Source organism: Mustela erminea, chromosome 6 (assembly GCF_009829155.1).
Source record: "Mustela erminea isolate mMusErm1 chromosome 6, mMusErm1.Pri, whole genome shotgun sequence".
NCBI classification, from domain to species: domain Eukaryota; kingdom Metazoa; phylum Chordata; class Mammalia; order Carnivora; family Mustelidae; genus Mustela; species Mustela erminea.
Genome location: NC_045619.1, coordinates 113,710,343 through 113,725,303, shown reverse-complemented (window position 1 = coordinate 113,725,303; position 14,961 = coordinate 113,710,343). Strand labels below are relative to the sequence as shown.

Here is a 14,961-nt window from a genome sequence, read left to right as displayed (position 1 = left end):
GATAAATACTATACAGAATTACTTGTATGTAGAATCTAGAAAAAAGTCAAACTGAGAAACTGAGTGTAGAATTATGGTTGCCAGGTCCTGCCATGGGTTAAATGGAATGATTAATGAGAGGTTCAAATTTTTAGATATAAGTACTATGGATTTAATGTACAGCATGATGATTATATCTAATGATACTGTATTGTATACGTGATATTTGTTGGAGATTAGGTAGAAGAACTGTCACTAAGAAGGAAGGAGAGAAGGAAGGAAAGAAAGGTAGGAGGGAAAGAAAAGAAAAAAGTAGAAAGAGATAAGAAAAGATAGAGAAGCAGCAAGAAAGCAAGACTATGTGAGGTCATGGATGGGTTAATTTGATTGTGAGAGCCATTTTCGAAGCATACATATATCAAATCACTGTGCTGTACACTTTAAATATATTACAACTTTATTTGTTAATTACACTTCTATTAAGGTGGAAAAATTGATATATGCATAAAGAGACACACACAGAAAAGTAAAGATATGGAGAAAAATGTACATGAATAATTATATTAGTATCAGAAAAAGCAGACTTCAGAGCAAGGAAAATTACCAGGGATAAGTAGAAGTATTAAGTAATGATAAATGAGCCAATTCTCCAAGAAGATATAATATTCCTTAATGTGTATATGCCTTAATGTGCATGTGCCAAAATACATAGGCAAAAAGTGACAGAACTGCAAGGAGAAATCTACATGTACATTTTTATATTTGGAGACTTCACCCCTCTATCAGAAATGAACATAACCAGCAGGCAAAAAATAAAAACATAGGTGAACTCAGCAAGACCATCAAATAACTGTATCTAATTGATGTCTACTTGAATACTACATCCAATAATAGCAGAATACACATTACTGTCAAACTCACAAGTTATACTCACAAAGATAGACCACATTTTTTTCAAAGTTAGACTATATGTTAAGAAAGAAAGCATACGGGGCGCCTGAGTGGTTTAGTGGATTAAGCCTCTGTCTTCGGCTCAGGTCATGATCTCAGAGTCCTGGGATAGAGCCCGATATTGGGCTTTCTGCTCAGCAGGGAGCCTGCTCCCCCCACCCCGCCCACCTCTTGCCTACTTGTGATCTCTATAAAATAAATAAAATCTTTAAAAAAATTATACATTAAATTTTTTTTCTAAAATAGAAATCATATAAATCATGCTCTCAATCTACAATGGAATTAAAATAGAAATCAATAATATACAGATAGCTGGGCAATCTCAAAATACTTGAAGATGAAAGAATACACCTCTAAAGTACATGCTCAAAGTGTCAAATTTTTAAAATTTGAACTAAGTGAAAATTAAAATACTTCAGGAATCTCCACACTGTTCTCCAAAGTGGCTGCACCAACTTGCATTCCCACCAACAGTGTAAGAGGGTTCCCCTAACTCCACATCTTCTCCAACACATGTTGTTTCCTGTCTTGCTAATTTTGGCCATTCTAACTGGTGTAGGTGGTATCTCAATGTGGTTTTAATTTGAATCTCCCTGATGGCTAGTGATGAGGAACATTTTTTCATGTGTCTGATAGCCATTTGTATGTCTTCATTGGAGAAGTGTCTATTCATGTCTATTCTGCCCATTTTTTTCATATGATTATCTGTTTTGTGTGTGTTGAGTTTGAGAAGTTCTTTATAGATCCTGGATATCAACCTTTTGTCTGTACTGTCATTTGTAAATATCTTCTCCTACTCTGTGGGTTGCCTTTTTGTTTTGTTGACTGTTTCCTTTGCTGTGCAGAAGCTTTTGATTTTGATGAGTCCCAAAAGGTCATTTTTGCTTTTGTTTCCTTTGCCTTTGGAGACATATCTTGAAAGAAATCGCTGTGGCTGATATCGAAGAGGTTACTTCCTATGTTCTCCTCTAGGATTCTGATGGATTCCTGTCTCGTGTTGAGGTCTTTTATCCATTTTGAGTTTATCTTTGTGTACGGTGTAAGAGAATGGGTCGAGTTTCATCATCTTCTACATATAGCTGTGCAATTTTCCCAGCACCATTTATTGAAGAGACTGTCTTTTTTCCACTGTATATTTTTTCCTACTTTAAGAAATTAAAAATAGAGCTTCCCTATGACCCTGCCATTGCACTCCTGGGTATTTACCCCAAAGATACAGATGTAGTGAAAAGAAGGGCCATCTGTACCCCAATGTTTATAGCAGCAATGGCCATGGTCGCCAAACTGTGGAAAGAAACAAGATGCCCTTCAATGAATGAATGGATAAGGAAGATGTGGTCCATATACACTATAGAGTATTATGCCTCCATCAGAAAGGATGAATACCCGACTTTTGTATCAACATGGATGGGACTGGAAGAGATTATGCTGAGTGAAATAAGTCAAGCAGAGAGAGTCAATTATCATATGGTTTCACTTATTTGTGGAGCATAACAAATAACATGGAGGACATGGGGAGATGGAGAAGAGAATGGAGTTGAGGGAATTTGGAAGGTGAGGTGAACCATGAGAGACTATGGACTCTGAAAAGGAACCTGAGGGTTTTGAAGGGGTGGGGGGGTGGAAGGTTGGGGGAGCCAGGTGGTGGGTATTAAGGAGGGCATATATTGCATGGAGCACTAGTGTGGTGCAAAAACAATGAATTCTGTTATGCTGAAAAGAAATTAAAAAAAAAGAAAGAAAATTAAAATACTACTTATCAAAATGTGTGTGACACAACAATGAAAGGAGTGCTAAGAAGGAAACTAATAGCATTGAATACATATATAAGAAAATTAGAAAGATAAAAAAATAAATAATCTCTCCTTCCCCCTTGAGAAACTAGAGAAAGAGGAGCAGAAAAATTGTGATGAGTTGGACTTCTTTAAAATGAATGTTTATGCTCCATGAATGACATTTTTAAGAGAATTAAAAGACATAATATGTGTTAGGAGAAAATATTTGCAAAACACCTATACATGTAAAGGACTTGTGTTTGAAATATATAAAAATGATTAAATTTCATGTTGAAATAACAACCCAATTTTAAAACTCTCAAGAGTCTCAGAAGAGTGTCTTCTCTGAAGACACAAGATGGCAAATAAGCATATGAAATTTCATATGTCATTAGGAAATTGTAAATTAAAACAACAATATGATACCTAATGAGACACACCTATGAGAATGGCTAACCCAAAGACACTGAGAATGCAAAATACTATAAAGGATGTGGAATACAGGAACACTTATTTATTGTTCTTGAGTGTGGAAAATGCTATACATTTTTATAAAGCCCATTATCATACAATCCAGTAATTGTGCTTCAAAATATTTACTCAAATGAGTTGAAATCTTATATCCATGCAATAATCTGTGCATTAATATCTATAGCAGATTTATCTATAATTGCCTAATATTGGACACAACAAAGATGTTTTCCAGTAGGTGAATGGATTAACCAATTGTACATCCATATAATGGTATGTTGTTCGCAGTATAAAGAAATGGGCTCTCAAGCCACAGAAGGGCATAGCAGAAACTCAAGGGAATATTGCTAAGTGACAGAAGCCCAGTTTTGAAAAAAAGCTGTATGATTTCAACTATGTACAACTATGGAAAGGCAAAACTATACAGATAGTATAAATATCAGGAGTTGCCAGGGTTTCAGAATGAGGAGTAATGGGGAGTTGGAGCACAAGGAATTTTCAGGGTGCTAAAGCTAATATGTGTAATACTATAGGGGTGGGCACATGACAAACATTTGTCAATATCCACAGAATTGTGCTACAAGGAGTAAACTCTAACATAAACCATGGATATTATTAGTAATTCAACATTGATTCACCAATTCTAACAAATATATTATCTAATACAGAATGTTAACAATAGGAGAAATTGTAAGTGGGGGTGGAAGAAGTATTTGAGAACTCTATGTAAACTTGAATTGCTCTAGAGAAAAAATCTATAAAAAATTTCAAAAGAACACAAAAATACTAACTTGAAGGGATATGTGTCCTTTGATACTTTTAGCAACATTAGCTATAATAGCCAACCCTCTCTCACATAATACTCTCTAACTCCATTCATGTATTTCATTATTTTTTTATTGCTGAGTTACATTCCGTTATGCATATGTATGTGTGTGTATATATATATATATATATATATATATATATGAATAAAGAAGAAATGATGTGTATGTATGTGTGTGTATATATATATGTATGGTATATATATTCATCAATTGACAGACATTTGGGTTCTTTGTATAATTAGACTATGGTTGATAATGCTGCTATGAATATCAGGAGTATGTATCCCTTTGCATCAGTATATTTGAATCCTTTGGGTAAGTACTGGGTAGTGCAATTGCTGGATCATAGAGTAGTTCTATTTTTTAACTTTTTGAGGGACTTCCATACCATTTTCCAGAGTGATGTATCAGTTTGAATTCCCACAAACAGGAGGAAAGAGGTTCCCCTTTCTCTGCATCTTCACCATCACCTGTTGTTTCTTGTGTTATTAATTGTAGCCATTCTGATGGGTGTGAGGTGGTGTCTCATTGTGATTTTGACTTATATTTTCCTGATGATGAGTGATGTTGAGCATCTTCTCATGTGTCTGCTCACCAGCTTGATAACTTCTCTTGAAAAGTGCCTATTAATGTGTTCTGCCCATTTTTTAACTGGATTTTTATTTTTTAGGTGCTGAGTTTTATAAGGTCTTTATTTATTTTGGATACTAACTCTTTATCATATACATCATTTGCAAATGCCTTCTCCCATTCCATAGGTTGCCTTTTAGTTTTGTTGATTATTTCCTTCAATGTGCAGATTTTTATCTTGATAAAGATAAATATACCAATAGTTCATGTTTACTTTGTTTCACTTGCCTCCAGAGATGTATCTAGTAAGGAGATGTTATGGCTGAGGTTACTGCCTGTGTTCTTCTCTAGGATTTTGATGGTTTTCTGTCACACATTTAGGTCTTTCATCCAATTTGAATTTATTTTTTGTTATGGTGTAATAAAGTGGTCCAATTTTATTCTTTTGCATATTGCTGCTTATTTTTCCTAATACTATTTGTTACAGAGACTGTTTTTTTTTCCATTGAATATTCATTCCTGCTTTCTCAGAGATTAGTTGACCATATAGTTGTGGATCCACTTCTGGGACTTCTATTCCGTTCCATTGATCTATGTGTCTGTTTCTGGACCAGTACCATACTGTCATGACAGCTTTGTAATATAGCTTGAAGTCCACAATTTTGCCTCCAACTTTGCTTTGATTTTTCAGGATTGCTTTGACTATTCAGGTTCTTTTGTGGTTCCATACAAATTTTAGGTTTGCTTGTTCTAGCTCTGTGAAAAATGCTGGTGGTATTTTTTTATTCTTTTTAAAATTATTTTTATTTACTTTTAAAATTTCTTTTCAGGGTGCCTGGGTGGCTCAGTGGGTTAAGCCACTGCCTTCGGCTCAGGTCTGATCTCAGGGTCCTGGGATCGAGTCCCGCATCGGGCTCTCTGCTCAGCAAGGAGCCTGCTTCCCTCTCTCTCTATCTCTGCCTGCCTCTCTGTCTACTTGTGATCTCTGTCTGTCAATTAAACAAATAAAATCTTTAAAAAAAATAAAATTTCTTTTCAGTGTTCCAAAATTCATTGTTTATGTGCCATATCCAGTGCTCAATGCAATACGTGTCCTCCATAATACATTGGGGTGTAGATGGCCCTTCTTTTCATTACATATGTATCTTTGGAGTAAATACCCAGTAGTGCAATTGCAGGGTCATAGGAAACCTCTATTTTTAATTTCTTGAGGAATCTCCACACTGTTTTCCAAAGTGGCTGCACCAACTTGCATTCCCACCAACCGTGTAAGAGGGTTCCCCTTTCTCCACATCCTCTCCAACATCTGTTGTTTCTTGTCTTGTTAATTTTGGCCATTTTAACTGATGTAAGGTGGTATATCAGTGAGGTTTTGATTTGAATCTCCCTGATGGTTAATGATGACACATTTTTTCATGTTTCTGTTAGCCATTTGTATGTCTTCATCGGAGAAGTGTCTGTTCAGGTCTTCTGCCCATTTTTTGACATGATTATCTGTTTTGTGTGTATTGAGTTTGAGGAGTTCTTTATAGATCCTAGAATCAGCAACAAAGAGGCAACCCACAGAATGGGAGAAGATATTTGAAAATGTTGGTGGTATTTTGATAGAGATTGTTTTAAATGTATAGTTTGCTTTGGATAGTATAGACATTTTAATATTTGTCCTTTCAATCCATGAACATGGATAGTTTTTCCTTCAATTTCTTTCATAAGTGTTCTGTAGTTTTCAGAGTACAAAACTTGTACATCTTTGGTTTGTGAATCAATCAACATGATACACCACATTAATAAATGAAAGTATAAGAACCATATGATCTTTTTTTTTTAAGATTATTTCTTTATTTATTTGACAGACAGTGATCACAAGTAGGCAGAGAGACAGGCAGAGAGAGGAGGAAGAAGTCTCCCCACTGAGCAGAGAGCCCAATGCGGGACTCGCTCCCAGGACCCTGGGATCATGACCTGAGCTGAAGGCAGCGGCTTAACCCACTGAGCCACCCAGGCATCCTGATTTGGTCTCTTTAGGATTTTGTGCTCCGTTGCTCCGCCGCTTGCCGGGAGCCGGACCCTCCCCCCGGGGTCTATCTTCCTGTCGCTTTGGATTCACATCTCCGCCAGTCCTACCTTTCAGAAAGTGGTTGTTTTTCTGTTTCCAGAATTGCTGTTCTTCTTCTCTTCAATCTGCTGATGGATTTGCAGGTGTTTGCAATCTTTAGATAAGCTATCTAGCTGATCTCCTGCTAGCTGAAGTAGTCTCAGCCTGCTACTTCTCCGCCAGCTTGACTCCTCCTCCTAGTTGAAAATTTTAAATCAGGTAAAAATTTCAAATCACATAAAAACTCAATGAAATGAGACCAAATCTCTTATAGTACTTCAGCAAATTTAACCATTTCCTCCTCCCAAGATACAATGTCTGCATGACAGAGACCTGGGAAAGTACTCATTTTTCTCAATCCACAAAATGTCTTGCTATTCTTTCCCATTTACTGATACCTGTTTTTTGTTTTTGTTTTTTACAACTAAATAGCATAAAAATGGCATAAAATATTCTTGGATTAGTCAAAGAATTTCTGCTCCCTGGTAATTTTCTGTGGCAATGGAGACCATGATTTGCAATGTAACGTGTGGGAAAAAAACTTCATGTTCCACATCACTAGGTATATCCTTACAGTATGATTATGATTTTAATGTAAACTCAGAAGTTGTATTATTATCATAAACTTTCCAGGATATTTTAATTTAGCATAAGACATAGCATTGTATGGAAGAAGCACTGCTTAAAGGATTATGAGATGTGAGTTTGTGCATCAGTTTTTATCATTATCTGGACATAAACAGTCTTGATCAAACCATTAACACCTCTAAGCCTCAATATATGGAAGTTAAATGATTGCTAATATCCAATAATAAAGTTTGCTGATTCTGCAATACAAATATTTTATTAGGATACTTATTGATTAATAACAAGGCTGACTAAATTAGTGCTGCATACACACATTAGGTTACCTTATGAAGAAGTATTTTCATATGTTTTTTCTATAGAAACTAATATAGAACACTTGAAAGGTGTTAATGGAACACGTATATTGCTGAAGGAAATGAAGATACAATCAAAAAATCTCCCTGGTAAGAACAAGAGTTTTGCAAGTCTAATATTTCTGGTTTGTTTACCTTCTTTGGGGTGTAATGAAGATTGGGTCTAAATGACAAGAGTAGCTATATGTTATATAGGTAAAATCTTCATGAATATTCTCATAATTCATTATATTCTGGTATTTACTAGAAATAAAAATCTAGCTAGATATGAGTTTTAGAACTAATTCTTTTAGAAATTAAACCATAAAAAATTAAATGCTATAGTGACTTTTTTTTCCTAAGATTTTTATTTATTTATTTGACAGAGATCACAAGTAAGCAGAGAGGCAGGCAGAGAGAGCCTGATGTAGGGCTCGATCCCAGGACCCTGGGATCATGACCTGAGCTGAAGGCAGAGGCTTTAACCCACTGAGGCACCCAGGTGCCCCTATAGTGACTTTTGAATATGGTTGGTGAAAGTATGTCTAATGCTATTCTATTCACTTTCTATTTCTGGCTTGGAGAGAACATTCTTTCAATTTGCCAAAGAAGAAAGGCTAATTCATGAATATAACAGTAACAAGAGGAATTTAGGATAGCTGATTCATTGGTTATAATTTCCTTCTATTTGATGGAAATACCAGGTATATTATGGTATCTCAGCTGTAGTAGAGTACATTAGTTGTGTTGTATAGTTCAGAGATTATACTGCTGCCTTTAATAGTGTAAAAGTAATAGACACACTGCCCATTGAATTCTAGTGTGATTCCAAAGAGGCAAAAAGCTTAATGGATATATAAAGGAAAGGTATAAAGACAACCAAGTTAAAAATACTGCTACCCAAAGGTGACTATGGGCATGTTCAAGGACTTTACCCCTCAGGAATAAGTATAATGGGAAAGGTATTATTTTGAAAAGAACAATATGGAAATCCACCAGTTGAAAAATACAGTAACTGAAATTTTAAAATTCACTATAAGTTCTTAGTAGATTTATATTGTCAGAAGAAAGAATGAACAAACTTGAAGTACTGAAATACTGCAACAAGAGTAAAAAAATTAGAGCAGATAATATGATTTAAAATAATTGCTGAAAGAGAATGAGATGTTATAAATAAAATGAGTAATATACCAAACACTGCCTATACATATTTGCTCTGCTTTCAGTTTCTCTATAGGACACAAACTTTCACAATGAAACAATTATAGTTAATGAAAAAAATATATATATAAAGAGAGTAGATCTTCAGAATACTATTCAAAATTCTATATCCAAAATATGATATAACATTTCTAAGTCCCAGTGGAATTTGATGAGTATAAATTTTCAGTATATTCTGTATTTGTGGTGACTGTTACACATTTCTATGAACATATTAATAATGACTGCTTAAACATTTATAATGGGCAAATTTATACTATATGTATAATATACTATATTAAAAAATAACTCTGAGAACTCCAAGCAATATAGGATATTTTTAAAAGACTTAAAGCAATGGGAGGATATTGTGAAGGAGGAAAATTGTGACTCAACCTATATTAAACACCTACCTTGTATGCTTCTAGTACTTAACCCAATCTACACTCAAGTGCTATTGCCATTGCCTCCCCCTTACATTAGAATCCCCTGCTTTCTCAATTCATGTGACTCAGTTCTTCTAATTATCTCTGTTGGAGAAAAAACAGAAGGTTAGAACATGTCTGCTAATGTTTTCCACTTATGTATTGCTATAGCTCGTATTACTTTCATAAATGTCATTAATTATTTTTTATTACCATTTGATGTATTATTTTTGTCAGGGGTACAGGTCTGTAAATCATCCGTCTTACACAGTTCACAGCATTAACCGTGGCACATACCCTCTCCAGTGTCCATCACCCAACCTCCCCATCCTTCCCAATCCCCTCCCTCAGCAAACTTCAGCCTGTTTCCCTAGATTAGGAATCTCAGTTTGCCTCCCTTCCCAGTACCATCTTATTTCATTTTCCACCTTTTTCCCATGACCCCCCCATTCTGACTCTCAAATTCCTCATATCAGAGAGATCATATGATAATTGTCTTTCTCTGATTGACTTATTGACCTATACCCTCTAGTTCCATCCACATTGTTGCAAATGGCAAGACTTCAGTTTTTGATGGCTGCATACTATGCCATTGTGTATATATACACATATTCTTTATCAATTCATCTGTGATGGAACATCTAGCCTCTTTCCATAGTTGGCTTTTGTTACTTTACCCAAATAGGTAACCCAGAGTCACTAATTCTAGTCATTTCTTTTGCAATTGTGGAATTCTTTTAGATGACTTTCCTTTTTATTTTTTTTTCTGGTCATTAGAACTACACAGTAGTTTCCACATCCAGAATAAGGTTAAAAATCATGTAAAGACTCAAATAGAAAGGGATGCAATGCCAATACTCACATTATTGCATATTACCCATTTCCTCCTCCCCAGCTAGAAGGTGTACATGCTAAGATGACCTTGAGAGAGCACTTTATCTCATTCTGTGTATTATTTGTTATTCTTTTCATCACTAATGCCTACTTGATTTAAAGTGACATAGCCTAATACTCCTGGACAAGTCAAAGAATTTCTGCCTCACAGTAATATCTGTGACTCCACTAACCATAGTTTGTAAACTGACCTGGGAAAAAACTGTTAAGTCCTCCCTCACTAGGTATATCCCTACCATATGAATGTGTTGTTTTTTTGTTTGTTTTGTTTTGTTTTTTATGAATGTGTTTTTTAAATGTACATGGAAGTCATACTATTAAGTTAAATGCTTTGAGATTATTTAAATTTGCAAAAGACTGTATGTTTTCTGGTTAAAGCCCTAGAAAAAACAACAGTGTGTGCATCAATTTGGTCATTACCCAGATACGTGACCTTTGGTCAAATCACTAAAACATCTCTAGGCTTCAGTATAGTGAGGTTTACCTGTTTACTAACAGCTCTTCAGATTTTAAGTTATTATGTTTCTACAACCCAGATATTTCATTATAATTCTCCTCCTATAATAAGAAATGTCAAATAGAAGGACACTAGACACATAAACACACATCTGTTAACATTTACCTTACAAAAGTGTTTTGAAACTGTTTATTTCTATAGAGATTGATGCAGAGCCCTCCTAGGTGCTATGGAAAGAGGTATGCTAAAGAAGGAGATCAAGACACAGTCAAAGAGTCATGCTGGTAAGAACAAAACTATTTCAAGTCTATTTAAGGGTTTATTTATTTCTTCTGGAGTTTAAACTTGGATCTTTTAAAGGACTATAGAATCTATGTGCTATTATTACATTTTAAACATCTTTGTAAAGTCCCTCCTGTAGTTAGTGGAATTTCTAGCAGTTACTATAAATGGACAATTAGTCACCTATTACAGGTTTTAGAACCCATCCATTAAATGTGATCCTCACAAAAACCTGACACGAAATTGAGCTTGGAATATGCTTGATGGAAGCATTTCAAAAGCTGCTCTCCTCTCTTTCTTTTTTCAGGCTACATAGGATAGTTGCTTTGTATTTGCAAAGCAGAAATTCTAGCTTATGAAATGGATAAGTAGAGGAATTTAGAAGATAGTTATTTCATTAGTTACTAATTCTCTCTGTATGATTTAAATATAAAACAAATTTATATCTCTGGTGAAGTAGAAATCTTTAGTTTTGTCATATAGTTCATAGTTTATATTACTGCCTCTTGTCCTGGCAGAAGAGGGTGTTGTGAAGGAGGAGACATTTTATCTATTATGTTCAGTTAGCCGCTGTATAGCACATCATTGGTTTTTGATGTAGTATTCAATGATTCATTAGTTGCATATAAGACTCAGTGCTCATCACAACACATACTCTTCTTAATACTCATCACCTTGTTTTACACCCTTATCACCTCCTGCTCCCCTCTGAAACCCTCAGTTTGTTTCCTGGAGCCCATAGTCTCTCATGGTTTGTCTCCCTCTCTGATATCTTCCCCTTCAGATTTCCCTCCTTTCCTCTATGTTCCTCCATGATACTGATTATGTTCCACATATGAGTGAAACCATATGATAACTGTCTTTCTCTGATTGACTTACTACACTTAACATAACACCCTCCAGTTCCATCCATGCTGATGTGAATGGTAGGTATTCATCCTTTCTGATGGCTGAAAAATATTCCATTGTATATATGTACCACATTTTCTTTATCCATTTATCTGTTGAAGGGCATCTCAGAAACCAATTCTTAACTAGATTATAAATTTCTCTAGGACATACCTTTCCCCCTCAGTTTTTAATCCTATCTGCTGTGAAATGTTCTCGATGTCTCCTTATTTAAGAATCTCCTCACACTCATTCCAAATGAACCATTCAGTCTTACTTATGCCAACTGCAGACACAACTAGAGAGCCTCAAATATATCTTCTACTTAACAACCCATTTTGCATTTTCTCTATATCATTTTGCTTTAACAAATGTCATTATGTGCTTATTGAAAGTTGTTGCATCCAACCCTTATTTTTTGTGGTTCTTTTTTGGTGAGATACCCAGGCTGGTTCCACCTCTTCTTAGGTTGTGGTGAATATATATTGGGGTCCAAAAGTCATAGTACAACCTTTAACAGTTTATTCATAGTCTCAGCGCATACAACAAAGCAAGACCCACCTTATGGATTCAGGTTCATGACAGGTTTCCAGTCCCTAATACACACTCTCCAATAACCAACTTTCATTCACAAAACATTAGTTTCATTATTTGGCCCAAGTCACCAATTCTAATTATCTTCTTTTTGATTTGATGTAAATTCCTTTTTAATATCTTTCATGTGTCTTTCCTCTTTTACGACCTCATTAATAGTTTCTAAATCCAGCAAATGTTAAAATCACATAAAAAATAAAATGGTATGCAATCACAATACTGGCACTACGGCAAATTCAATTCATTCATATTCCTTTCCCCAACTACAAGGGAACTGATAGGCACTTTCTCTTTAGACCACAGAATATCTTACTAGATTCTACATCACTGATGCCCACTTGATTTACATATAACCTTAAAATAACATAAAATAGTCAAGAGAGTCAAAATTTATGCCTCATAGTAACTTTTCCTGATGTGGGACTATGGTTTATAACTTGAACTATGAACAAAAATGTTATGTTCCATCTCAGTTGTATATCCTACAGTATGAATATTCTTTTAGCATAAACTTGGAAGTTATATTATTAACATAAATTTTGTAAAAAATGTAAATCATCTTGAGAAATTTATGTTAATATAACTTCCAAGTTACTAACATTTTGTTAGCAAAAAAACACTGGTTAAGGAATTAGGGGATGTCAGTTTGTGCATCAGTTTTGTCATCATCTTGATATGTTTTCTTGATCAAATCCCTAAACATTTCTGAGCCTTATTTTTTTTTTAAGACTTTATTTATCTGAGAGAGGGACACACAGCAAGGGAAGGAACACAAGCAGTGGGAGTGAGAGAGGGAGCCTGAGCAGGGAGCTGAGCTGAGCAGGGAGCCTGATGCGGGGCTCAATCCTAGGAACCTGGGATTATGACCTGAGTCAAAGGCAGATGCTTAACTGACTGAGCCATCCAGGTGCCCCTCTGAGGCTCATTATAATGAGGTTTATATGATTGCTGAGAGCCCTTCAAATTCTATGACATTTTTTATTGTGCAATTTAGACATTGCATTTTTCTCTTCTTCTATAAGAATATATGCTGATCAAGTTTGTACTACACACAGACACACACACATACACGACCACACATTAATGCTTACCTTATAAAGAGTTTGGATTTTTTTTTTCTTTTTGGTCTATAGAGACTGATGTAGAACAATTGACATATACTGCTGGAGGAGAAAAAATAACTGGTGAAATCAGTACAGAACTTAAAAGTCACCCTGGTAAGAACAAGTATTTTTTTAAGTCTAATATTTATGGTTTATGTCATTTTGGGGATTTAATTAGGTATGGATCTTTAATGACAATTAAATTTAATTATTTAATTATTTGTTATATATGGGTAAAAATCTCCATGAATTTCCTTTTGTAATTAAGTAAACTCTGGTATTTACTATCAATAGAACATTAGTTAGATATTATTAGTTTTAAAACATATTTACAAAGTAAGCGATAAAATCCAGTGCTCTAGTGACCTTGGAAAATACTTGGTGTAATATTTCTTACTACTCTTCTACTCACTTTCTATTTCTGGCTTAGAAAGGAAAGTTGCTTTAAATTTGAAAAAGTGAAAAAGGCTAGTTGATGAGTTTGAGAAGAACATTATAACAGTTATTTCATTGGTTTACCATATACCTGCATATAAAGTTGGCATGTGGATTTACATCTCTACTGGAGTAGTTATATAGCTGTGTTATATAATTCAAAGACAACACTACAGCTTCTGATCCTGGAGTAACAATGTTAGATACATTTCTCTCTCTCTCTCTCTTTTTTTAGAGAGAGAGGGAGAGTGTTCACGCACATGTGTACACGTGAGGGGAGAAGGGGTAGAGGGAGAGAGAATCTTAAACAGGTTCCATGCTCAGTGTAGAACCCAGTATGGGGCTGGGGGGAGGACCTCAATCTAACAACCCTGAAATCATGACCTGAGCTGAAATCAAGAGTCAGACACTGAACTGAACCACCTGAGCCACCCAGGTGACCAATACATTCCTCTTAGGTGCAAGAAATACTGTAGTCATGAATTTTTGCAGAAACGATGCTGAAATCTAGAATTCAGAAATAGCTGAATCCTCACATAAAAGCAACAAAATAGGCATTCCTATTGAAATTTAAGATTAAAGCAAGATTTCTGAAGCTTTGCTTTTGAATGTTTTATTTATTTAATTATATCAAAATTCTATTCCTGAAAAAAAAAGTAGCTAAAAATAATCAAATATCTTCTCCTGTTTAGCAGGTTACCTTTAATTTTATTGATTGTTTCCTTCACTGTGCAGAAGCTTTTCATTCTGATGTATTAGCAATAGTTTTCATTTTGATGTACTAGCAATGCTTCTGTGCTTCAGGAGACATATCTGGAAAAATGTTGCCTCATCCAATGTCAGAGACATTACTTCCTAAGCTCTCTTCTAGGATTTCTAGGTTTCAAGTCTCACATTTAAGTCTTTAATCCATTTTTAGTTCCATTTGGTACAACATGGATGAAACTAGAGCGTATAATTCTAAGTGAAAAAGGTCAGAAAAAGACAAAATACCATATGACTTCACTCATGTGGAATTCAAGAAACAAATGAGCAATGGGAAAAAAAGGAGACAGAGAGAGACAAACCAAGTAACAGACTCTTACCTCTAGAGAA

At 35.0% G+C, this 14,961-nt stretch overlaps 1 protein-coding gene across 1 annotated transcript in view; it reads left to right on the top strand.

Moving 5' to 3' along the window:
• Window positions 1-14,961, top strand: part of LOC116594225 (coiled-coil domain-containing protein 7-like) — a 247,483-nt gene that overhangs the window by 190,824 nt on the left and 41,698 nt on the right. The window contains 3 exon segments of the mRNA XM_032349334.1: window positions 7,616-7,699; window positions 10,766-10,780; window positions 10,783-10,848. Of these exon segments, the coding sequence (XP_032205225.1) occupies window positions 7,616-7,699; window positions 10,766-10,780; window positions 10,783-10,848 (165 nt within the window).